This window comes from Cheilinus undulatus, linkage group 13, assembly GCF_018320785.1.
Source record: "Cheilinus undulatus linkage group 13, ASM1832078v1, whole genome shotgun sequence".
Classification (NCBI taxonomy): Eukaryota; Metazoa; Chordata; class Actinopteri; order Labriformes; family Labridae; genus Cheilinus; species Cheilinus undulatus.
This window is the reverse complement of record NC_054877.1, coordinates 27,965,736-27,988,826: the sequence shown is the minus strand read 5'-3', so window position 1 is coordinate 27,988,826 and position 23,091 is coordinate 27,965,736. Positions and strand designations below refer to the sequence as shown.

General features: G+C 38.4%; 3 protein-coding genes across 3 annotated transcripts; all 3 read right to left on the bottom strand.

The window, feature by feature from the left end:
- Positions 1 to 208: 208 nt before the first annotated feature.
- Positions 209 to 3,398, bottom strand: LOC121520737 (probable G-protein coupled receptor 148). The gene is made up of 2 exons (XM_041804332.1): positions 3,055 to 3,398; positions 209 to 2,479 (listed from the first exon to the last, which is right to left on the bottom strand). The coding sequence occupies exon 2, from the start codon at positions 2,409 to 2,411 to the stop codon at positions 1,452 to 1,454; it is 960 nt and encodes a 319-aa protein (XP_041660266.1). The 5' UTR covers positions 2,412 to 2,479; positions 3,055 to 3,398; the 3' UTR covers positions 209 to 1,451.
- Positions 3,399 to 3,531: 133 nt separating this feature from the next.
- Positions 3,532 to 7,436, bottom strand: mterf4 (mitochondrial transcription termination factor 4). The gene is made up of 4 exons (XM_041804330.1): positions 7,367 to 7,436; positions 6,594 to 7,035; positions 6,328 to 6,512; positions 3,532 to 4,007 (listed from the first exon to the last, which is right to left on the bottom strand). The coding sequence occupies exons 1-4, from the start codon at positions 7,391 to 7,393 to the stop codon at positions 3,624 to 3,626; spliced, it is 1,038 nt and encodes a 345-aa protein (XP_041660264.1). The 5' UTR covers positions 7,394 to 7,436; the 3' UTR covers positions 3,532 to 3,623.
- Positions 7,437 to 10,211: 2,775 nt separating this feature from the next.
- Positions 10,212 to 22,340, bottom strand: pask (PAS domain containing serine/threonine kinase). The gene is made up of 21 exons (XM_041803798.1): positions 22,010 to 22,340; positions 21,697 to 21,897; positions 21,156 to 21,385; positions 20,875 to 21,045; positions 20,570 to 20,704; positions 20,268 to 20,402; positions 19,810 to 20,065; positions 18,930 to 19,111; positions 18,711 to 18,840; positions 17,166 to 17,334; positions 14,436 to 14,656; positions 14,137 to 14,263; positions 13,120 to 13,709; positions 12,891 to 13,033; positions 12,628 to 12,795; positions 12,374 to 12,499; positions 12,149 to 12,283; positions 11,869 to 12,068; positions 11,418 to 11,551; positions 11,155 to 11,304; positions 10,212 to 10,858 (listed from the first exon to the last, which is right to left on the bottom strand). Exons 2-21 carry the CDS (start codon positions 21,893 to 21,895, stop codon positions 10,680 to 10,682), a joined length of 3,780 nt encoding a protein of 1,259 aa, XP_041659732.1. The 5' UTR covers positions 21,896 to 21,897; positions 22,010 to 22,340; the 3' UTR covers positions 10,212 to 10,679.
- Between the last annotated feature and the right edge of the window lie 751 nt (positions 22,341 to 23,091).

The window sequence follows — 23,091 nt, the reverse complement described above, 5'->3', positions numbered from 1 at the left end:
AAACATTCACCTGAATGTGCTGCAAGAACAAGCTGTGACATGACCCTGCAGACAGACAAATGTGTCCCTCTACCGATGAGTTCTCTACCAGTAACAGATTGCACAAAGCAGAGACAAACTTCTTACTCCTCTCCTTCTACCACACCTTTCTAAATGCACTTTTTTCCCACCCCAAGTCATTCAGGCATTGGTTAATGATTTTCTCAGAACTGCAGTTCTAGACAAACACCACTTTGAGGGCAAATAGAGTTAAGTGCTTCTTTGCTATAAAGCTGAGTGTCTGATTCTACGTGGCTTTTACATAACATATGAAGATGAAATACACATTTGGAGTATACAGTTTATTTAAATAAATAATTGGACTGCAGATTCCCCAACATTGAGACAGAAAAAGTAATTAAGAGTCCAGGATGTTCTTTTTTTGATTGACAAAGCAGTAAAGAAGTCATGATGACATGGAAAAAGTCACACAGGTCTTTAAGTGATGCTTAGCATCAGCTAAGGTAATGAAGTGCTTCAATAAACACAAACGGGGACAAACAATCCAACTGTACTGAACTACAGATTCTTCTTGTGTCCAGGATATGTATTATTCTGAACTAAGATTTAAAGGATCAGAGGCAGAGAAGCAAACACCATCTGGTGTTACTGCTGTCGGCAAAACAGAAGATGCTTACTCAGTGTTGTTTCTGTGAATTTAGAGATTTTAATGAGCTGATGAGAAGTGCATCCTTGGTAGTTAAATACAAATACACATTTGAACTTTTAAAGGTATTGCTTTAAATGTGAACCACTGCAAATAAATATAATGAAAGAATAAATACATTTCTCTACTGTGCCAGATCTGTCCTATTCAATAGGCAGCCCATGGGACAAATCAGGCCTTTAAAAAACAAAAATTAAATCCTACAATAATATAAAAAATATAGGTGATAAGGAATTTAAAGACCAGCTTTTAACAATTCCTTACAATGAGAGACCCTTCAAGCTTGTGATACACCCACACAGAGATAATGTTGGGTCATTAGCCAATTTAAAAGGTGTCAGTAATCATTATTCATCACTGTATTAAAGTGCTTTAACCCAATTCATTAGCTATGTCTGCAGGTATATGAAGACATAATCTATTAAGGTTTTTACAAAGCTAATTTCATTATAATTGACAGTCAAGCAGTATAAAATAGTTTATTGCAATATCTGACTAATTAAAACAAGAATTTAATTCTCTTGCAGTATAAAAATGATTTAATCTTTACCATATTTAAGTTCTTAGTTTTACTTGGCTTACTGTGGTAAATGAATATCTGGTCCCTTTGCACTCAATTTTTCCTCAGATTTCGTCGTTCAAAAAAGGACTTGAATGAGATCAAGTGTTGAGTGTTTTGAAACAGAATAAACTAGGTTGTCCTCAAATAAATTATTAGAGAGAAAGGGGGAGTTTTTAAGTGTCTCTATGAAACTGTGGCCTGGCTGAGTCCCCTGTGCTGCTGTAGAAACTGCATCAGAGTGTCTGAGATCTCCCTGTACCTCAGTCCATACAGGTATGGAGCAAATGCCCTGGGCAGCAGCATGAAAACACACATATTGATTGTGCTGATCCACACCCGGACATCGAGATTTATGTCTTTCCTGTGGAAGAGGAAGAGCTCCACGGTGAAAACAAGGCCAGGAGCGAAGTAAAGCAGAAGTAGAAGCCCATGAGCTAAGAGTGTGACCCGGGCCCTGGAGAAGCGGCTCTGCCAGATTCCCTGAGTCCGTGTGACCATGTAGAGGCGTATGTAGCAGTACAAAATGAGTAAGGTGCAAAGGAGAGCGGCAATAAAGAAGTAGAAGTGGATCCCTGCTTTGTCTTTGGCCTGAATGAGGCCAAGGGAGATGATGGCCAGACACATGGACACATTGCCATATGGGTTTCCTCTTTCATTCTCCATCATTATCACCAGAACGAAAGGGTAAATCGCCGCCACCACCCACAACCCAACAAGTATACGGTGAGTCCGTGCAGGGGGAAGAATGTCATGGTAATGGAGGGGCCAGCGGACCGCAGCGTAGGTGTCAACCACCATGAGAGTGACAGTGAGGATGGCACAGCAGTAGGTGGTGACGGTGACAGCTGTGATGATCTCACAGAGCAGCCAGGGGATTTGAGCCCTCACGGCATTACAGATCACCGTTGACAGGTTAAGGATGAGGAAGAGCATGTCAGCCACCAGGGTGTTGGCCACCAGTAGGTAGCGTGTCTCCTGACGCAGGGCTCGGGATAGAAAGATGCACATGAGGAGTATAGGGTTGGCTAGCAAGGTGGCCAGAGTGACGACTGTGGTGGGGATGAAAAAAAAGTCAAGGTGCCACCTGCGCAGACTCTCCACCCACTCCTGTGTGAGGTTTGAAATGAGGACTGATGACGTCATTTTGCCTCTTGAGTTTTGAAACAAATACTCCAGACTGAGGTGTGCCAACTTATTCCTTTAAGAACTTCCTGTGAGCAAAAAAAAAAAAAGGAAAAAAAAATAGATATCAAAACACAGAATGACTCCCCTCAAAACCAAGCTTGATAATTCATATAGAAACAACTTTTAAGAGCAATTCTAACATGGTGATCTAATCAACAGCTATTGGCCAACTAGTATCTGTATTATTACCTTATGTTTATGATGAAATTACATGCTTCTCTATTGTCATTTAGCCAGAAAAGATAGTTCAGCCTGCTAATATTCAAACATGGGCAGCATTCAGTTATACTCTGCCCCCTTGATGTTGTAGTTCAAATAAATGCAAATGAGGAGGTTTTGTTCAAATTTAACTTGATGTAGGAAACATTACATAATATCTCACCTATGGAAATGAAAGAGCACAAAAATGAAAAAGACTGAAAATACTTTTTCTTTGAAACATTACTTTTAATGTTTTTGCAGCAAAAAATTCACCGCAGTTATGCAACACAAGCTTACAAATACTCAAACACTTGAGATAAATATAGAAAATAGCTATCTTGTGTTTGTGCTCACGCATTTATCTACAAATTATTGATTAATTAAAGGTTAGTTTTCTTACCTGGTGTCCAGCTCTCCGTGCGTCACATTCATTTGCCTTACAGCTTTTATAAATCAATGGCAGTTTTGCAGGTCTCGTCGAGTCCACTGGCCTTATCTGATGCTCTCTGTTGACTCTTGTAGATAAAATAGGGAAGGAGAAAGGTGCAAGCACTTGACTGTCACATAGTAACAGGGTGGGGCTTTTATCCTTTTAGCTTTTCAATGATTTCTATCCAAGATGTCTTAAACATGGATTGGTTGAATGAAAAGTTCAGCTAATTTCTAAACCATGTAGATTAAGTTGATGACCGTGACTTTACAATTTTAATTTCCCTGCACTGAAGCCTCCAAAGCTGCTTTAAATTCGCTTGAGGGAAGTAGGAAACCTATTTAACTTTGGACAAAAATACAGATGAGAAAACTTCAGTGTGACTGAAATCAAAGTTTCTATGTGTCTCTTAGATACATTCCTAAAACCACAAATGACAGACCTGAGTTCAACAAAGAGATATTTTATTCTGTCATTTGCAAACAACAATGTGTAATTTCCTCATCCATTACTTTAAGTTGTCCAAGTCCCCTGATAGGTTATTTTTTTCTCCTCTTTCTGTACCCACTTTTTCCTCCAGCTTCCTCAGCTTCCTCATCTTCATCCTCCTCATCACTTCCAGCATCTATGCTACCCATCTGAAGCTCCTGTTCCTGACATTCTCTTGCCATCAGTCTCTTAAAGACATCATACTCCTCTGCTGATGCCATGGCAACATCAGCAACAAAGCTGTCTTCATTAATGTTAAGGATGCTTTCCAGTTTAGGGTTGATGATGATTGTTTGTCCTTTCTTGTCGGGGGTCTCATACAGGCCCCGGTGCTCCAGAAAACAGTGTCGATAGCGCACTTCTTCCAAAGGAAAGCGGAACAGTCTAGATTTCACCATCTGCGGCTGTTTGACACCCATTCGAAAGTAGACGTACTGTAGAGACAGGGATGGACAAGTGCTGTTAAAACCCTGTGGGACTCAGAATTTTAAGTTTGAAAAAAACTTAACAATGACTTAAAATAAAGGCTGTCAACGATTACAATTTTAGATTCTAATTAATCTCAGAATGTCTATAGTTAATCTAATCTTAGTTGCAATTTGAAAATCCACTGTACTATCAGACTTCCTGTTTGAGTCAGTCAAATCTGATTTTGTTTTTACCGATTTATATCTAAAGCTTCATAAAAAAACACCCTCTAAAATGTAAGTACTGTTTTAAAACAACTTCTATAAACCTTGTTTTCGTTTATATGCACAAGATTTCATTGTTAGAAAATCTTTTTTTTTTCCATCAGCCTCATTTGCAGATAGAAACATGAAATCAAAACATTAGAAGTTTATACTCCTGGTTTTAACTGTTTTTAATTGCCTTTGCCATAAAGTTTTAACCCTTTACCTACTGAGGCTAAAAATAGTGATATGGACATATTTTGTTATTCTGGCTGTAAAATAGTCAGGAAATGCCCTAAGTCTGAGAGCTTTGGTCCCGTTTCCCAGGAGTACTTGAACTTGACTTTTCAACATCTGGTTAATGATTATTGCACATTATATGGAATTGTCAGCAGTTATTATACATTATAAATGTGTGTAATAAAACAGACATGCACAAATGCCACTATCTAATGCTATTTTTAGAAAACAAAACACCACTCTCGCTCGCTCTCCTTTTATTCTCTCCCTTCACTCTCCTTTCTCACTGGTCTTCTGCAAAACTGACCTTTTCACAGCACTGTTCGACATTACTGTAATATATATACCACACATCATGTATTGCCGGAAAGCACAGATTCTTAGTTTTCTGTCAGCGCTGGAATTTTTTAAATAGAGCAAACTTTCGAGGAGTTATGGTGCTGAGGATCTGTGTAGTTGTCTCTCCAAACTTCTGGTGTATTGTTATGAATGCCCACGTTATATGGTTGCGAGTACCGTAATGAACCATATATGTGCGCATGCCCACAATTCTCAGCTTTCCAACACCGTTGGAATTTTTCAAATCGGACAAACTTTGACAGAGTTATGGTAATAAAACTCCAGACATATAGAACAGATTACCGACGCTACCTCAGTAGGTAAAGGGTTAAAATCAAATACTAAAAAAAAACTATCTCCATGCTCCTCTTCAAACATGTCCCTGAGTCATTGTGCTTTAGCTAGCGGGTCTACACTGACTTCATAATCTGGGCTGTTGAAAAACACCACTTAAGCAATCATCTTTGTCACTACTACACTCATCATCCCTCAGTTTTTCTGCATGGAGGCTACACAGGGTAAGACCGACATATTTGTCATCCCAGCTGCCTTCCAGCATGCATTTAAGTGAAATGTTTTGTAGCTTCTCAGTCATATATCTTAAAAACAAAAAGATTATCAAAAATGCACTGACATTGCATCAGGTAATGAAGGTAAAAAGTCAGGAATGTTGCCTCAGCTCTTCACAGGTTTATAAGGAACTTCAGGGAGAATGATTATATTGACATCAGCTTAACCATGGTAAAAAACGAACAGACTGTCAAACAATCAGTGGTTAGTAAGCATCAAGATTCATGTAATTCAAATTCACCAGTCAAAGTTAATTTACAGCCACCAGGGGGAGCTCTATGACAATGTTCAAAGTCCACATCACTTTAAGTGATTCAGAGTTTTAAAAAAGTAAAATAAAACTGGAACTATCCATCTGCTGAAGGACAAAAGGGAAACCACCTAGACATTATACATAGAAAAGCTAATGTAGATGTAAAGTTGACAGTTTGAGAAAAACAAAGACTTTATAAATTGAGGGATGGGGTCAAACTGACACAGAGGACAAAATAAAAAAAATCTGTGCCTTGTTTGAATAAAAACACTGCTTATGTAAACAGCACCTACATGTGAGAGTATAGTCTTACATATATTGTAAACTTGGACATGATGTGAGGATAAATTTTGAGGAAGTCAATAAATTTGATGTTACAGTGTAATTTTTGAGCCTCAGAGTGGGAACTGTCAACTGACAGCAAAAAGACAGTTTTATAAGGGAAACAAATGCAATTTTTTAATTTGATTTATTGTTTTAAGCTCCATCAAATTATATATTAATAAAATTCCATAACCCAAGGTTGACTTTTACTTTTTAAGTCTCATTGACAGTACAAAACTCACAGACTGCATTCCCTGAGGAGCAAATGCTATGTTTCATAAATGTGTCAATTATCCATCCTGTAATCAATTAATACATTTTTACATCTCACTGAAATCTCAAAAAATGAGTGCTTACCTGAAACTTGTACTCCAGCTGATCCATGTTTTCCATAACTACAGCTGGGCTTTCTCGGAGGATGTCTGTAACCTGCTGGACAGTAAACAGACACTTCTCTCTGAGGAACATCACCACACGCTTTACTGTCTTCACCGGCACAGTGAGGATTAGAGGGTAATAGGCCACCACTCGCTGAAGGCTGCCTGAAGGGGTCACACAGAATATATCAGGTAGACAAACATGTAATAAATAGTATTCAGATTTCGACTTGAAGTACGCCTCACCTTCAACTAAACCTAATTTTCGCAGGTTGTCTATACGCTGCTGAAGCATGGACTCCTTCAGAGTGTAAAGCTCAGGACATTTTTCCAGCAGTTTCAGCACACTGGAAGGATTCAGGCCAAAAACCAACAGAGTTGTGAGAGTTGACAGAGCGTGTCTGGCAGCACTTCCACCTCTGATTTTGGACACAGTGTCACAGATCTGCTCCGCCTGAATGTCTGTGAATCCCATATCAAGCAAAGAGTGAAAGGAAAGCTCTGTGGTCTGTTTTCTGGATGAGGGTGTTAGCACACTGAGGCTGTGTTGTGTTGACTGGAGAGTATCCTGACTTCTGGAGGAACAGAACAGGCTGCAGCGGATGGACAGAGGCTTTAGACAGCATGTCCCAAACAGAGGCGATCTGGCCAAAGAGGAGTGGACGCCTCGAAGAGAAAAGAGAAACACCTGAAGATAGAAACAGGTGTTATAAAACACAAACGATAGTTGTATGTGCTATTTTGCTGGTGTTAAATTAAGGTCAACGAAAAGTCAAATTAGCCACTGTAGTTATAGGAAAGGACCAACTTCAGCGGTAAAGGTAAAACGCTATGCTAAAAAAGGCTACATCACTAGCCTCAGTTAGCAAACATGAAGGTTAAAGCGGAAGTGTGCAGGATTTTGTTCGTTTCTTAGACACATAACAGATTAACTCATTAAATATTAACCTTCGGAAATACAATGAAGAATATCAACAATGACAAATCAAATACACCTCGTTACAAGCTTTCTGATTTACCTGACGTGCAGCTATTCGAGTACCCATGCTTACCCGTCGTACATATAATTCCGACTTGAAATGTAACCGCAGCGAGACAAAGGTTCCGCTTTCATTGTACACTGCGCATAGGAAATTAAAAAAACGGAATTTGAAAGATTTATTCCTCAGTGGGCAGTACAGTTAAGTTTCTATAAGGCAAAACAAAACCTATGACAAAATAAACTCACAATCTGCAGCGATTAGAACAAACTAGCAGTTTCTGAAAGCATAAGGGGGGATGAGGGGGAGAGCCCAGCCAAACCGGGGTACCATGAAGGTCTGCAAAATCAGGATCCATTAAAAAGCTTAGATGCGATAACGCTATTTTATTTTCAACCCGAATAATAACCACTCTTAGCAAAGCAACAAGAAATTAATTATTTTTATTTATAATGTTGTACAATATAGCCTTTATAGAAATATAAACCCATTTTTCTTGAAACTGAATTACCTTTTTATTGGTAATGTTAACAATGTGGATGGGCACACTGAACTAAATGATCTAGAAAGTCTTTCCAGACTTCATAGCTAGGCCATGATGTGCACAAAAATCAGGATGCAAGAAACTACACTAAGAAACTGACACAAGTTAAATGGAAAATAATTGAATAATTGCAAAAAGAGACAAAATGGGTGAAAAGCAGCATGGTTTAAAAAGGTCAGAAGAGGTGGTTAAAAATGGGCAAAGAGTGGTAAAAATGGGAGAAAGTCCCAGAAATGTAAGTGGCAAAATAGGGAAAAAGGGAAAAAAATGCCAATATAGGCCAAAACTTCACTTCTATAATAAATTAACACTGGTCTTTTTATAAAAAGGTAGAGTCCTTATTATAATACTAATGATAAATGCTGGTCTTTTATGACAGGCCACATCAGAGAGTACGGACTAGACCTGCCCTCCTTGTAAAGTGTCTTGAAATAACTTCAGTTATGAATTGGCACTATACAAACAATGAATGATTGACTGATTGATTGATTGATTGATTGGTTGGTTGATTGATTGACTGATAGATTGATCTAGTAACTTTGGTTGTGGAAAGTTCACACACTTTGATGCCTTCTTTAACAATTTTAACTGTCATTTGTGACTCTACTTAAATGTTTGTATTAAACATTTCTGGGTATGTACCTTTTTTCCATCCAAATAGATGTAAATTATGTAGAAGTTGATAATAATGCAAAATATTTCATTGATAATAAGGTTAAAGTCCCATTGCTTGTCTTAACCATAAGTACGTCAAATTGGTTGTCTGCATTTGACCCATCCTCTGGGGAGCAGTGGTCTACACCTGTTATGCACCAGGGGTGATCTTACCCCACCATTCCAACCCTTGATCATGAGTGCCAAGCAGGGAGGTATTGGGTTCCCTTTTTTTAAAAAACAAAATTTCAAAATTTCAAAAATAAATTATGTTGTACGCTAAAATTTATCAAAAAATAATTAAGGTACAATATTATAACCTTTCAATCTAGAAATTATGGTCACTACCGAAACAGTATAGTCACTTCCAAAATCGTGTAGTCACTACCAAAACACAGGTCATTTTGTCAAAAATAAAATATCTCTCATTCTCAACAAACACTTTTTGATGACTGTTTAGGTGTATGTCTAATCTCAACTATTAAAAATTCTGAAAGCAATACAATCAAATTTGCAAATTTTACAACAAAAGATGTAGATTTGAATGAATCTTAAAAAGTCAATGTTCAAAAATAGTTAAAAATGGATTCAAATCCATTTTGCAATGAAGCAAAATTTGCAAAGGTAAAACAATGATTTTTAGTGGGAATGGATATCTTTGTTACAGTTGTGACAAATTTGGGGAAAGTAAAGTTATTAAGAGATAGTTTGAAAATACACAATGAACAATGAGTGTACCTTCACTAAATGTGTATCTCTTAGATACAGTGCAACGGATACATGAAAAAAAAATTACGAAATAGGACACAAATTATAATCAAATTCCAACTCTGAATTTGAACCAATTCAGTAGAATGGCCCATATATGCTGAAAAAACAAATGCTTTTTCCCCTCTTCTACATCAGTCATTATTTTTTTATCTAACCAAAACTAATATGCTTAAATAAAGGTTTAACATAGTTCTCAATGCATTTTTTTCTAGTTTTGTCAAATGATATCCACTCTAGAGATAATTTTGTTTACAACCCTACTGTAATAATCAGCATGTCAGGCCATGGAGATTGTGCATAAAATACAAGATGCCAAAACTATTTGGTAAAAGAGCTTTCAGCTCTGCTGCCCCCTCGGCATGGAATACTCCACAGACTGAACTGAAACTCTCTGAAGTTATTCCAGTTGGAGCCTTCTGTTCTGTCCTGAGGGACAGACAGCGTGAGACCATTGAACATCTTATTGAAAACACTATTGCACCTCTAAAATTGTATGTTTTAATCTATACTGTCACTTCTATGTAACTGTTCTTATGACATGTGCTGCTGACCTCTTGGCCAGGTCACCCTTGTGAAAGAGATCCTGATCTCAATGGTTTTTTAAAAAATCTGGTTAAAAAAGTAAAAAACAAGACACAGCAATGAAAAATAATAAACTGCACTCTTACTAAGGGTTTTTGTTTAGTGTGTATCACTTAATGGTTCATTTACATGTGAATGTCACATAGTATCTTATCATATGGTTAAAAAAACTTCCTATACCTCATATAAGCACACAATTCAACACAACACTCTAAAGAACACAAAAGACACTGACATAAAATATTTATTGATGTATAAAAAATAAATAGATCCAATATTGTAAATATACTTACAATTTTCACTAAAGAACTCAAGATTAAAATATTTCCCATAAACACATTTTCTAAAAAAAAGCTGGATCAACAAAACAAAACGGTTTTACTTCATTTAAACCAATTTGTATAATTTCTTAGAGGTAAACGACTCAAACCAGTGGTCTTGCGGGTTTTAGTGTCAAAGCTGGATACAGATAAAAAACTGATTTTAATGCCATAAAGTTTCTCTTCTTCAAAAGAATAAATAAAACATATGTATAAATCAAAGGAATATTTGCTGGTGCATCATGATAATGTTGCTTTTCTATGTAGCAGTCCTACATATAAACATGGAAAATTTTGCCAGCAGCTCACATATAGTGAAATAGTTTATACCTCATAAAAATTAAAGTCCTGATCACTAAAATATTTCCTTAAACAGAAAACAACCCAAAACAAGCCTCCTGTGACACTCAGTGTCCTCCTACATCTTCAGAGGCAATATTTTGGATAGATATGGGGCTAATTTCAACATTCAATCAAGTCTCTAGTCTTCACAGAGGTACTTCTGAAGCTCTGTTTCCAGGGCCACCATTGACAATCTGTCATCTTCATCTTCTTCCTCCTCCTCCTCATCATCAACAGGAAGAGTCTCATCAGGATGATCCGGGAACAAGCTTTTTGTGATATACACCTGAGGACTTGATTCCTGGTTCTGTGGTGAGCCTTTTAAAGAAGAAAGGACTCTGAGTTAATTTCTACTTCGTCACCAACTTAACATATAAAGCTGCAAGTACAAATAAAACGATTCTCTGCTAAAGGGATGTAGCATCAAAGAAAGTCCACTAATGAGTGGGATTTAATCTAAATTCCTGAAAACAATTTAATAAAACAAATCTGGTCAAGATTTTTCCTAAGTAAAAAGAAATTATTAAAAATGTGCAATACAAGAGATATCAAAGCTGAAGTTAAAACCACTGCTTACAATTTCAAATCTAACAATAGTAAAGAGAAGTACTCACAGTAGCTCTGAGTTGTAGGGACCACCTCTGTCCAGCTGTATTCTGCCAGAGAAATGGGCTGGCTGATCCAGGTCTGCAGCAACAGCTGGTCCAGAGTCATTCTCTGAGCAGCATCGTGGTGCAGCAACCCACATAAGACACCATGCAGTTCTGTGACATGCAAAGAGGCATTTTAGCTCGAAGTAGCAAATATTTCTCTGTTTACAGACAGGATGATTTTTTAAAAAAGTTTTAATTAATGGAAAAAGTTTGAAGCCGCACACCTGGAGAGATCGGAAATGGGGGGTTTAGTTTGGCTTCCAGGATCTCCTCCACTCCACAGAAAGGGTTTTCACTGAACAAAAGAGTGTAGAGCAGAACACCCAGAGACCACATCTCCAGCTCAGGTCCCTCATAGCTACAACAAAACCCCAACAAGAAAAATAAATATCATAAAATCACTCTAACAAAGTCATAGGAAGCATTCTTAAGTTTATTAACTATTCATATGTGGATTCTCTAACTGTAAACTTTAAAAGCTATTTATAATTTAACTGTACATTGTAAAAACTAATGGATCATTAAGTCATCAGGGGCTCTGACCCACATTCTACATCTTTATGATTTTTAGCTCCTTTAAAGATTAAAAGCCCTGTAAAATAATGATATTAAGTTTCCTATCTGCTAATGAAAAGGAAGTATTGCATGTTTTATTCCGAGGTGTTGGGTACGTACGGATTTCCCTGGAGCACCTCAGGGGAGCAGTACTCCAGTGTTCCACAGAAGTTATAAAAGAGCTTCCCAGGAGCCAACATGGCAGCAGAGCCAAAGTCTATCAGGCGTATATGGAAACACTTGTCAATGATGATGTTCTCATCTTTTATGTCCCTGTGAAGGATGCTCTTAGTCCTCAGGTAGAAGACGGCAGCCACCAACTGGTAAGAGACAGAAACCCTACTATAACACAGAATAAAACAAACAGTGCTATCACATATTTTCTTAGCTTTCTGCATACCTGTCTGAAGATATAGCTGGCCAGAGGCTCGTCCAGCCTCGGCTGCATGTCTATGAATTCAAAAAGGTCCAAACCATCTCCATGTTTCTCCATCACCATCTGGAAGTAACTCCCATTCTCAAACACCTCCAGCACCTAGCAGCATACACCAATATATATGTTCAAAAGTATTCAGTGTGATAAATCAAGACTTTTGGGTCTTAGAAAATCTCTCGTGGCAGTTACTTTGACTATGTTGTGGTGCTGAACTCGTGTGAGCAAGGCAATCTCCTGGCTGACTCGTCCCAGCATGGGGTCATCCACCCAGCAGTCGCTTACTATCCGAGCCTTGCTGATGAACTTCACAACCACCTGCAAAATCAGATGCAATCATAATGTTTAATTTTGGTTCTATTCATCTATCATCTATCTATTACAAAGATAGATGGGAAATAAATGAGTGGGATATTTCCCTGCTATCATAATGTATTTTTTCTTACTTCTTGTCCATCACAGCGCCTTAAAGCCTTCCACACAAAACCGAAAGCCCCTTTTCCTACAGCTTTAACAGGCTGGTACTCCTCTTCAAACTGCCCGTCACAAGCCCGGGACTGCTCCAGGTCCATGGTTGAGCGCAGTGCCTCCCCATAGCTGGCATCACCAATCCTCTAAAGAAGACAAGAAATACTGACCAGTCAAAATAGGAGCAGGATTTTTAACATTTTGATTTGTATTATTAACAAAGACCTCCAAACCCACAAACCTCTCCTAGACTGGCGTCTGATAAGTTGTGTAGTGATTTGTTTGTTTGCAGCAGTGCCCCCTGCTGTCTGGACCTGCTCACCCACACGCAGAACATGACTCTTCCATCAGGAAGGTCGGCCTTGCACACATCACACTGCACATCTGGAGAAAATATAGGTTACAGGGAAATTACGTTTGCTTTATGTCACACAATCTTTTGAGTTCTTGAGGAGTAAACCTTTACTGACCTATTCTTGTGCCATCTCTGTGGTAGGCACTTCCTTCATATCTCCCCTCCACTATCTGTGTACCCTCAGAGGATAAGCTGTGTCCATTCACATTCTGTTTCTTGGGAGTAGATGTAGCAGGAATGTCTGCCATGGATTGATTCCCATCATTCATCTGCAGACTGAATCCTTGACTCTTATCGTTATGAATTGTAGAGAGAGCCGCCCACTGATCCCGCTCGCCTTGATCTTTTTCTTCTTGCACTTCACTTGAGCCATTTGTGGCCTCCACACCAGCGTTCCCAGTCTCGACAGGCTCTTCTCCCTGGTCTGAGTCTATCACACATAGGGAGGGAGTACGCAGAAGCTCAGCTGTATCGCAGGATATCATGGAGGCTTGGTGATCACTGTTGTGTGCTCCACCACTGAGTAGCTCTACACTACTGCTCAGGTTGAGTTCAGACAGGGCTCGGGTCACCAGATCACCTTGACTGTTGAGGTCGAGGAAACAGCTGGCTGAGTCCACTATGTGTACAGATGGAGAGTCGTCCATCTGGCCTTGATCAGAACCACCTTGGCCAGGGAACTTTTCACAGAAACCAGAAGAAGACCTGGGAAATGGATTTTAAATTAAATTAGACTTTGACACTAGACTGGCAAAACTTTCTAAAATAAACACATCTGGATATTTGAAAATTTTTGACAACATGTAGGAACAATGAAGATTTCTATAGTCTTTTCTACTAATTCTAAGCCTGGCATTTTTTTTATAATGAGGGTAGCATCATATTCAAATTTCTAAAGTAGCATTTCCTTTTTTGGTGTATTTAGCTGAAACAATTTAAAGAAATTAATTTCTTCAATAAAGTGGTCAGGAAAAAGCAATGAATTTAGTTAATGACATGAAAACAGAAAGCTGTCTTCAGACTGAGAAATCAGAGTGATAACATACAAATTTAGTTAATGTAGTTGTATAATTTTTGATAATATGCAGTAATGAAATGGTTTGAAATAAAATAATGTAACTTCTACCCTTACCTGCTTTCTAGGGAGATGACTTCAAAGCTGGAGTCTTGAAGGGCAGATGAACATGAGTGTTTTCTGCCCATTTTAGGAGATTTTTCATTTACAGTGGCAATGGCATGTCGATTTTGACATGGAGTATCTAAAGAGGTGAAAGTATTAATCAAAAACACTCTCAAGTTTTAAGGCTGTTGCTCATTGTTACAACCAGTATTTCAGTTCAGTAAATACTGCAGCTGGTTGCAGGGGAGAAACACAGTTGAATAATCCCAAACACAACAAAAAAAACTACATGCATTTAAGATGCACCATACCTTGGATGATCTGGATGGTGGGGAAATTGTTTCTATGAGCATTCTCCTCTTGATTATGGTGTGGTAGTTTGGTGGAAAGCAGACAGGAGGTGTTTTCTTCTGGAGGATCCACCCAGGTAAATGTCTTTAGGAGTGCTTGAGTGGTATCTGCACTGTCCAGGTGGCTACTGCAGGGAGCCACCTGTGCTGCCTGCCCCAACAGCTCTGCAGTGTCATCCGCCCTGAGGAAGTGATAACCGACATTTAATATAGCAGGTGTAAAACCACTGTGCTATGGAGTGTGAAATAATGAAGGACTCACACTGTATCATACTGTACTACATTTGTTTGAAGATTATTTGGGAGATTTTTGCCTTTATTTTGATAGGACAGCTGAGGAGAAACAGGAAATATGGATTGGGGCAAAGAAATGCACTAACAGGACTGGGTACAGAATCAACCCTGCAACCAGTGTGTCAAGGGCATTAGCCTGTGTATATGGATGCCTGCTCAGCTAAACTGACATCCACTGTACTACAATACTAAAAAATAATCAAGGAATACACACTCTGTGAGAGCTTTATAAAGACAATGCAAAATGTAAGTTTTACTTTTTGTTTCTGCTATTGCAATGCAGAGTTCATAGAATTAAAGAGCACTTATAAAGTTTCCTTGTTTGTTTTTTAATATTAAATTAATATTTGTAAATAACAAATTTGTAAATAAAAACAGACATTGTAACAAAATTTTTGCAACTAAGAAATGCATGACATTAAAGGGGACATATTTTACCCTTTAAAGACAAGATTATATTGGTCTCAGAGGTCCCTGAGACATGCCTGTGAAGTCTGTTGATTAAAAAAAAAAAAAAAAAAACAAACAAACACTCAAGTTTAGGATTTTTGTATGTCTAAGGACCCCTCTGTTTCAGCCCTGCTCAGAAGGAGCTGTTTCTGTGTCTGTAGCTTTAAATGTTAATAACCTGTCTGACTCCGCCCCTGCCCACGCCCCTCTCAGGCAATAGATGTGGCATGATACATATGGCTCTCCTGATCCTCCTCTAAGCTGACAGCTGAGAGGAAGATCAGGAGAGGAGGGCTGGACTGTCTTATAAGCGGGGAGGGCCAGCCGAACCTGGGGGCGGTGCTAACTCTCCACATGATATCACGAGGGGAAAATCTGAGAACGGCACACGTTTTCTGAAAAGGTGGGGTGGGGGTGTGGGGTGTGGGGCATGTGGGTGTTCTGGTACTTGAGAGGATTGTGGACAGACCAGGGGCACATATTTTTGTTAGAAAAGCCTGAATAAGTGATTTTTTTATAATATATCCCCTTTAATGAGAAGAGTATGTGACAATGTCACCTAACGTATAAATGATCATCAAAAAGTATGCTACTGAAAGTTAATCATAGAAAAGCAGGTTTTTTGTGCTTATTGAAAATTGATACCAGTAAAGCCCAAGTATCATGCATCCCTAGTGCAATCAGAAGTGCGTCACAGAAACAACTACAGACTGACTATGTTGCTTAATGTTTATGTATTTGTGATCAGAAACATCAGAGACACACAGAAATGTAAGCATGTGTTTTCAGCAACGATTAAAGCATTCTTTAATTCCTGTCTGTTGAAGAAGCCATTATTATTCTCTGCTCTCAAGGCGTAGGTTAAATGATGTCAATTAGCCCCTAAAGATGTATTTTTCCTCTAGGATATGTAAAGAATCATGTAATAGCAAATCATTATCTACTGCGAGTGTCACACTTAACGGTATTTTTATGCACAACAAATTACAAAATCAATAAATACACCACTTAGGAAAGCCAAACTGTAAACAAGTCCTAATGAAGATGCAGGAGTTGTTTTTAAAAGCAGACTGTTTTTTCCCAGGGCACTTAAGAGTGATGAATGCTGTCTCTATAAAAGCTGTACATCTTATACGTTTAGTAGCAATAAAAGCTTAAAACTGTTACAATATTAAACTCTAGTCGTTAAGAGTCAACTTTGGAGTACAATTTGTCTTAAGAGTGTTCTAAATCACTGATAAAATATATAAACCCTAAGCCAGTATCATATTACTTGATATTTAAAGCATTTTTTCAGATGGGAGCTTAACACATACAGTTTCTTTAAGCTGTTCATGCCTCAAACTTCACTCGATCACCAACTCTAAAGAATGTATAAATCACAAGAAACTGTTACTAAACGTCTTTGCTTAGCTAATATGCAGTGGTAACATTTGTCCAACAGATGGCATTAGATAGGCGCATCTCAAATCAGAAATCTCCCTCCAGTATCACAGTCAGTGTTATTTGATTTATTCAAAGTTCTTAAAAATTAATCCACAATGATTAAAACCATTTGATCCCAGGTCAACCCAAACAACTCTGATCCACATGAGAGACAAAGATAAAGAGTGTTAAAGAGTGTTTTAGGGTTTCTGCTGGGTGGTTAGAAACACAGAGAGGGCGACGGGATTGACCATAGAGGAGTTTTGTTTCGAGAATTCCTGCCAGGCACATTAAATAAACATGCAGCTGCTTTTAAGTGCCTCAACACTGCTATAGCAGCTTTTATCAGACCAGGACTTTTTTGAGAACACAAAGCACAGATTCTGGTCTACTATAAACATCTGTAGATTTTCTGCGCTGTTTCAAGAGGGTCACACAAAGGACAGTTGTTCTTGTTTGGTTTTGGGAAATAACTGGCTAAAGCATTTAGGTGGCTGCGAGAACATAGGGATTGCTACCTACATTATGACACGTGTAGAGGTGACAGCAGGAGGAGATAGTGTGGACAGGGCGCCCTGTTTCTCCAGCCTAGTGCTGGTTCCTGTGAAGATCCTTCCTCTTCCTCGTGGGGTTCTTCCCTGGGCGGCGTGATTCACCGTGGCCATATCCCCCGCCACCAGAGAGGAAGGATCTAAAATTGTAAAAAGGAAAGGGAGGATTATATCACAAAGGGTGCAAACAAACAGTACACAAAACAAAAGAAGACAAGAATAAAAATCCAAAAGCAACTGATACAACTAACATGATACCCCTCTCTTTAACAGCACAGCAAACTGAAGCACTTTTGTATTGACACTAGGTAAGACAAGAGGTTTCCACATAGTTCCACTTATTTTTAACACTGCTATTCTTGTTTGCTCATACATTATGGTGTCCGTAGTAGCTACTAACTCACAAAGAATGAAATAAGGCAACCCAACCCCCTATGTGGTCCCCCTACGCCTGAAATCATGAAATCTGATGGTCCATTCAGAATTTGCACTCCTTAAGACATCATAATGAGTCAATATGATAATACCTGCCCCTTGCCTGATATATCCACCCACTGTCATGGAAGCACACAGGGATGGGTTGAAAAGGAGTGCATTTGCATTTAGGGAACAGACAAGCTGATTGTTCTAAGAAAGGCTGTTTAGAGCTAGTTTACAAAGGGTTAATGGCCTCTTTAGGTACCTGATCCTTATCATACTTTCAGCAAAGCATTATTTGGACTACATTGAATTTTTGTGGTGGAAAAGGGATTTAATAAGTCACCTTCAAAGATCTAGACATTTTAAGGAAAGTTCTGAGGGTTTAAGATGCTTGTTTGTTGTGATTTCTCAGCCTTTATTGGAAGTTTGATAAATACAGGGTTCCAACACACTTTTAAGAATAAAATCTAGGACTTTTTAAGACCTCTTTAAGATCTGAGCTGAGAAAATTCAATGCCATATTTTTTGTGGCAAACAATTTGTCGGAACACCAGACAGAGCAGAAGTATCTGGTTTAATTCACTATCAATAAAATGTGGATTGAAGACATTCTTTGGTTATAAACACCCAAAGTTGATGACTGATGGAACATTTAATACCTCTTTTCTATCGATATACGGTATATTGATATTTATCATTACATACACAACAAGTATGAACTCAAAAAAAGATTACAATCAAATAAATGTAGGTAGAAAAAAAGACTGGACAAAAGCACATCCAAGTCAAAACACTCCTAAAATTTAAATTTATTTTTCCAACTAGTAAAATTAAGACTTTGAAGTCTTTTATGTCCTTAAATTTAAACAGTCCAATTTAAGACTTTTTAAAGGATCTGCAGTAACTCTGTAGATAAAGACAGCAGTGATAAAAACAACCTTGAACTATAAGAACATAATCACACCCCAGTGTCTTTCACTTCATTCCATGCCACACCATTACTTCTCCTTAAACCCAGTATAGACAAAATATAGTGGATGGGCAGTGCAAAAGCTGCCATTTTGTAAATATCACAAATTAATTCTCAAAATCTCACCAGTTTTCCCTAACACTTTAGATGAGGCCACGCTTTTACCAGCCTCTGCTTGAGAATCAGAGAAGGAGCTGGCCTTTCTGTCGGAGTCCAACATCCATCCGTAGAAACCAGGCATCAGAAAAGTGACGCTCTGTTGATGACAAACAGAATTGGCACATGTGAGTGCTGGCATGGTGGCCAGTCCAGACAGCCTTGTTTTGCAGGTTCAGGATGGCTAACCTTTCTCAGCAGCTCGTCCTTGCTGTAGCCAAACAGACTGAGTGCCAGGTGGTCAGGAATGCTGCAGATCAAACCATCAGGGTGGAGGAGGAGGAGACCGCTCAGAGGGGCAAACACCCAAACTGTTCCTGAGTACTCCAGTGAAGGGCCAGGGGAGAGGACAAGGCTGTCCACTTTGACACCTAGAAGAGTGGAGATAAAGATGCATACAGTAACAAGGTACAATCTCTTAGATGAATAAAACAGTTTGAGGTAATTTTGAATCTTGGAATGGTTTAACAAGCAATTATCATATGACGAATGTTTGATCGTGGGTTGTAGGTTATATGCAGCCAAGAATTTCTTTATATCACTTTTTGGCTAGCCTGTAATAGCCGTATATACCCAACTGTAAATACTTGTTAAAATAAGAAAAATGCATCAATTTCAGTTCTAGGCAAAGCAGTATAAGACCAATTTGTGTGTGTTTTTTTCTACTGAAAGGCTCCATAACCCATTTAAGTATATGAAGTTATTGGGTACATCCCAGATAATTAAAATTCACCAGATTTTGAGAAACCAAATTTTCCCATACAAGGGATTATGCTGTCTATTATATTCTCGTTTTTTTCATCCTGACTCCTTGATTTAGATATTATCAGTGTTTTTGAGCTTCTTCATGTTTTGTCAATTTTCCATCAAGGGGTTTTCATGTCTTGCACAGATGTAGAATTTTTCTTTTTTTACCAAAAAGGTGGAAGACTTTATATTGTTGTATGTTTGGAAGGACTAGGGGAACAAACACAGTGGATTATGCACCAATTTCTCCAGAAATATATTTAGAGTGTTTTTTTTCCCTGTTCTGACCTAGCATTAAGGCCCTGGACAAAAAAAATCTTACCAAAGGATGGCTCCCTTTCATGGGTTTTCTCACAATGTTCGGGCTTTGTGCCTCCTGTCTTGCTCAAATTGAGAGGTGAGCATGGCTGCTTTTTTGCAGCATCTGATTTTTCAGGACTCTCTGTTGGACAGGTGAAACAAGTCCTGTTGTCTTGGTGTTGGGGCTTCCCACATACCACTGCCCCCTGAAGTTTGATGCACAGTGGGACAGATGTACCTCCTCTGCTTTTCCCACACACTCTCTGAACACGCAACATCTGAAAGAGGGAAATATAAGTAAAGTCAAAGCTGGCTGAGTCACAGGAAACACCTGAGCTAAAATTTTGTGGGATGCATTTTATTTCTATTTTCCCAAACTGTCTAAGAGGCACAGTGGTAAACAGAAAGTTGAAAGCAAAGCTTATGCAAGGATTCTTTCCATAGCTGAGTGGGACAGTTTTGGTTGTAAAGTGTGCTTACCTTGGGCAATGAGTTTCCATGGAGGGGGATTTCTAAAGAGGGGATTAACTCCTTAACAAACATCCCTTTTAACTCATCAGGATGGTGATATCCATGGAGTTGTGCAAATATCAAGTCACAGGTAAGGATGCTGCCCTACAAAAGATGTTTTGACAGGGTACAAAATGTTACAAATGTACTTTTAGAGCATTTAATTGAAGATGGTATAAGAATACAACATTTTTTTTACAAATTAAAAATGTTAAAAAAAGAGAGAGAAAAAATTAATACTTTATGGCTTTGAACTAAAATTATGTACTAACTTCTTGTGAAAAAGACATGAAGGCTGATATCCTTTCCACATTTTCCATCATGACAAACCACTGCTCTTCATTCTGTGACTGCCTGTGGGTACACAGTGATACTGGCACCTCTCCAGATGATGTCATAGCATCCACCTACAGGAGAGGCAGCAGAAAACACACTATTAAATAAAGACAGACATAATCTTTCAACAAATCTATCAGAAATAAGGAAAAAAAACAAAACAGCAATTGTTTGATAGTATTAAGTTATGTGGAAAAGTTTGGGATTCAATGCTTATTGATTAAGTCAGCAAATTCCATACCACTTTTCCAGACACAGATGTAACAGTTCCATTTGCAAGCAGAAAATCTTCTTCCAATGCGTCTTCCAGGACCTGATTGGTTTTCTTCAAGATACAGGACAGCTTTTTTCCAATTAGGTCATTGGTGGTGCACTCAAAGAGCTTGCAGGCCTGTTCATTTGCTGACAAAATCTGAAAAATGGCAGAGGAAAATAAGCATTTCATGGGTTTAATATGATCACAGTGCTATTGGTAAAATTCTGCTCAGCTGCCACAGCTCAAATTAAGGGCATACACATTACCTGTGTGGTTTTAAGGTCAATGGCAAGAATGACTTTATTTGGGCTGAGGGCAGATGGAGATCCTGACAGGTCAAACCTTCCAGAGATTAACTGGCTGATTAAACTTTCCTCTTTCTCTGACACAGTGGAAGGATGTGGTAGAGAGGCAGAAGAAACTCTGGAGCAAGGGTGTAAGTTTGAGATTAGATGGTTCTGTTCTGCCACAGATATGCACGCATCCACATGTTGACCTGTAGGCACAAAAAGGAAGGCAGATTCCCCTTGAAATTAGTTACGTGAACGTTGATCTTACAAATGTGTGTTAGACTGTTGTTAGACAATGGCTATCATTTTAAAAATGCCCCACACCCCATCCACCACAGAAGATCAAGAATCCCACATGATAAATTGAATTACCTCTGACATACAACAGCTAATTCATGTCTGGATGGTTCTAACCTGATGAGAAGCTAAAATGGTGACCAGTCATTACACTGTTGTGGTTTATTTTGTGTCATAATATACAGTAAGTTCTTGGTACAGCTACAACCGTAATGCTTACCTCTCAGTGATCCTGGATAAAATCGATGCTTCAATGAAAGAAGGCTCTTCTTGTGTACACTTCTCTGAGTACATGGGTAGGACCTGTTCAGGTCGAAGTTGTCTTCCAAGAGATCAGAGAAGAGGTCCGGTACCACACAAATAGTGTCCCCTTTTCTTTTGTCGCTCACCCCAAAGCTAGCTTCGAACGGCAGCGACATTGCTGTTGTTTGACAGAAAGTTAATGGATTGAGGATCACAACAATAGCGTCCGCTGATCACAGCAGTCTGAGCCAAGGAGTCTTACTTTTAAGAGAAGTAAAAAAAATACTCACCAATGAACGTTGAAAGGGTATCTGCGGAGTGTTTTCTTAGCCGTTAAGGGCCACAGCAGTTTCAGTTGACTCTAGTTGACAAGGTAACGTTACCTCCCCTGTGCTATGTGGCTAACTAGCCATCTGCTAAAGTTGCTGCTGATACAAACAAACACTGCCGGCTTCAAAATTTGAAAGAAGCAGCTTCAATTTAGCACTGAATTATTCGTAGTTTGCGCTCTCTTAGCGTTAGCACCACGTTCTGTCGATTCCACCTCTTATTTTGAAAGAATAGATAATATTTAACCAACTATTTTACTTTCCTCGGACACAATTTTCGTTTACGGCGGGTTTCGAGCGCCAGCCAAACAGAGTAGTTTCGAGGAAGTTCCCTGTAGCCAATCAGCTATCACGTCTCCAAATACAAGCAGTTCATTGGACATTGCATCGGAAATGTCCGCGTTTGTTTCCATGGAAATCATGACACCGAGTCTACGGTGGCCTGGACGTGCAATACATGACAGAATCGGAATCACTTACCAAGACGTTTTTACATTTTATAAAACAAATTTACATCACCAAAACACATTTACTAAACTTGAAACATCTTTACAAAGTCCAAAACAAATTTACAAAGTCTGACTTTTACCAAAAACATTTTTCATGAAACAATAAAATACTGCATCTAGAACTTAAATGTTCATTTTTTGAAACAAATTTACAAAATACAGTTTTGTAAAGGTGTTTTAGAATTTGCAGTTCTGTATTGACTCTGTAAATTTGTTTCAAGTTTTATAAATTACTTTAGACTTTAATCTTGTATGAGGCATTGTACATTTGTGTCAAGTTTTGAAAGTGTTTCAGACCTTGTAATATGGTATCGGATTTCGTTAATTTGTTGCCAACTCTGTCAAAGTGTTTCAGACTTTGCAATTTTGTGTTGACTCTGTAAATTTGTCTCATGTTTGATAAAAGTGTTGCAGACTTTGTAATTTTGTATCAGACATTGTAAATTTGTTTCAGGTTTTCGTTTTTTACATTTTGTTATATAAGACTTTTAAAATTTGTTTTCAGATCTGTAAAGTGTTTCAGACCGTGTAATT

Excerpts from the sequence above, each read along its gene's own strand:
- LOC121520737 (XM_041804332.1), bottom strand. The coding sequence starts at position 2,411 with ATGACGTCATCAGTCCTCATTTCAAACCTCACACAGGAGTGGGTGGAG.
- mterf4 (XM_041804330.1), bottom strand. The coding sequence starts at position 7,393 with ATGGGTACTCGAATAGCTGCACGTCAG. Across the intron at positions 7,036-7,366 it reads CTCGAATAGCTGCACGTCAG|GTGTTTCTCTTTTCTCTTCG; the intron begins GTAAATCAGAAA and ends TTCTATCTTCAG. Across the intron at positions 4,008-6,327 it reads AGCTGGAGTACAAGTTTCAG|TACGTCTACTTTCGAATGGG; the intron begins GTAAGCACTCAT and ends CTGTCTCTACAG.
- pask (XM_041803798.1), bottom strand. The coding sequence starts at position 21,895 with ATGTCGCTGCCGTTCGAAGCTAGCTTTGGGGTGAGCGACAAAAGAAAA. Across the intron at positions 21,046-21,155 it reads TTGACCTTAAAACCACACAG|ATTTTGTCAGCAAATGAACA; the intron begins GTAATGTGTATG and ends GCCATTTTTCAG. Across the intron at positions 13,710-14,136 it reads GTCATCTCCCTAGAAAGCAG|GTCTTCTTCTGGTTTCTGTG; the intron begins GTAAGGGTAGAA and ends TCCATTTCCCAG.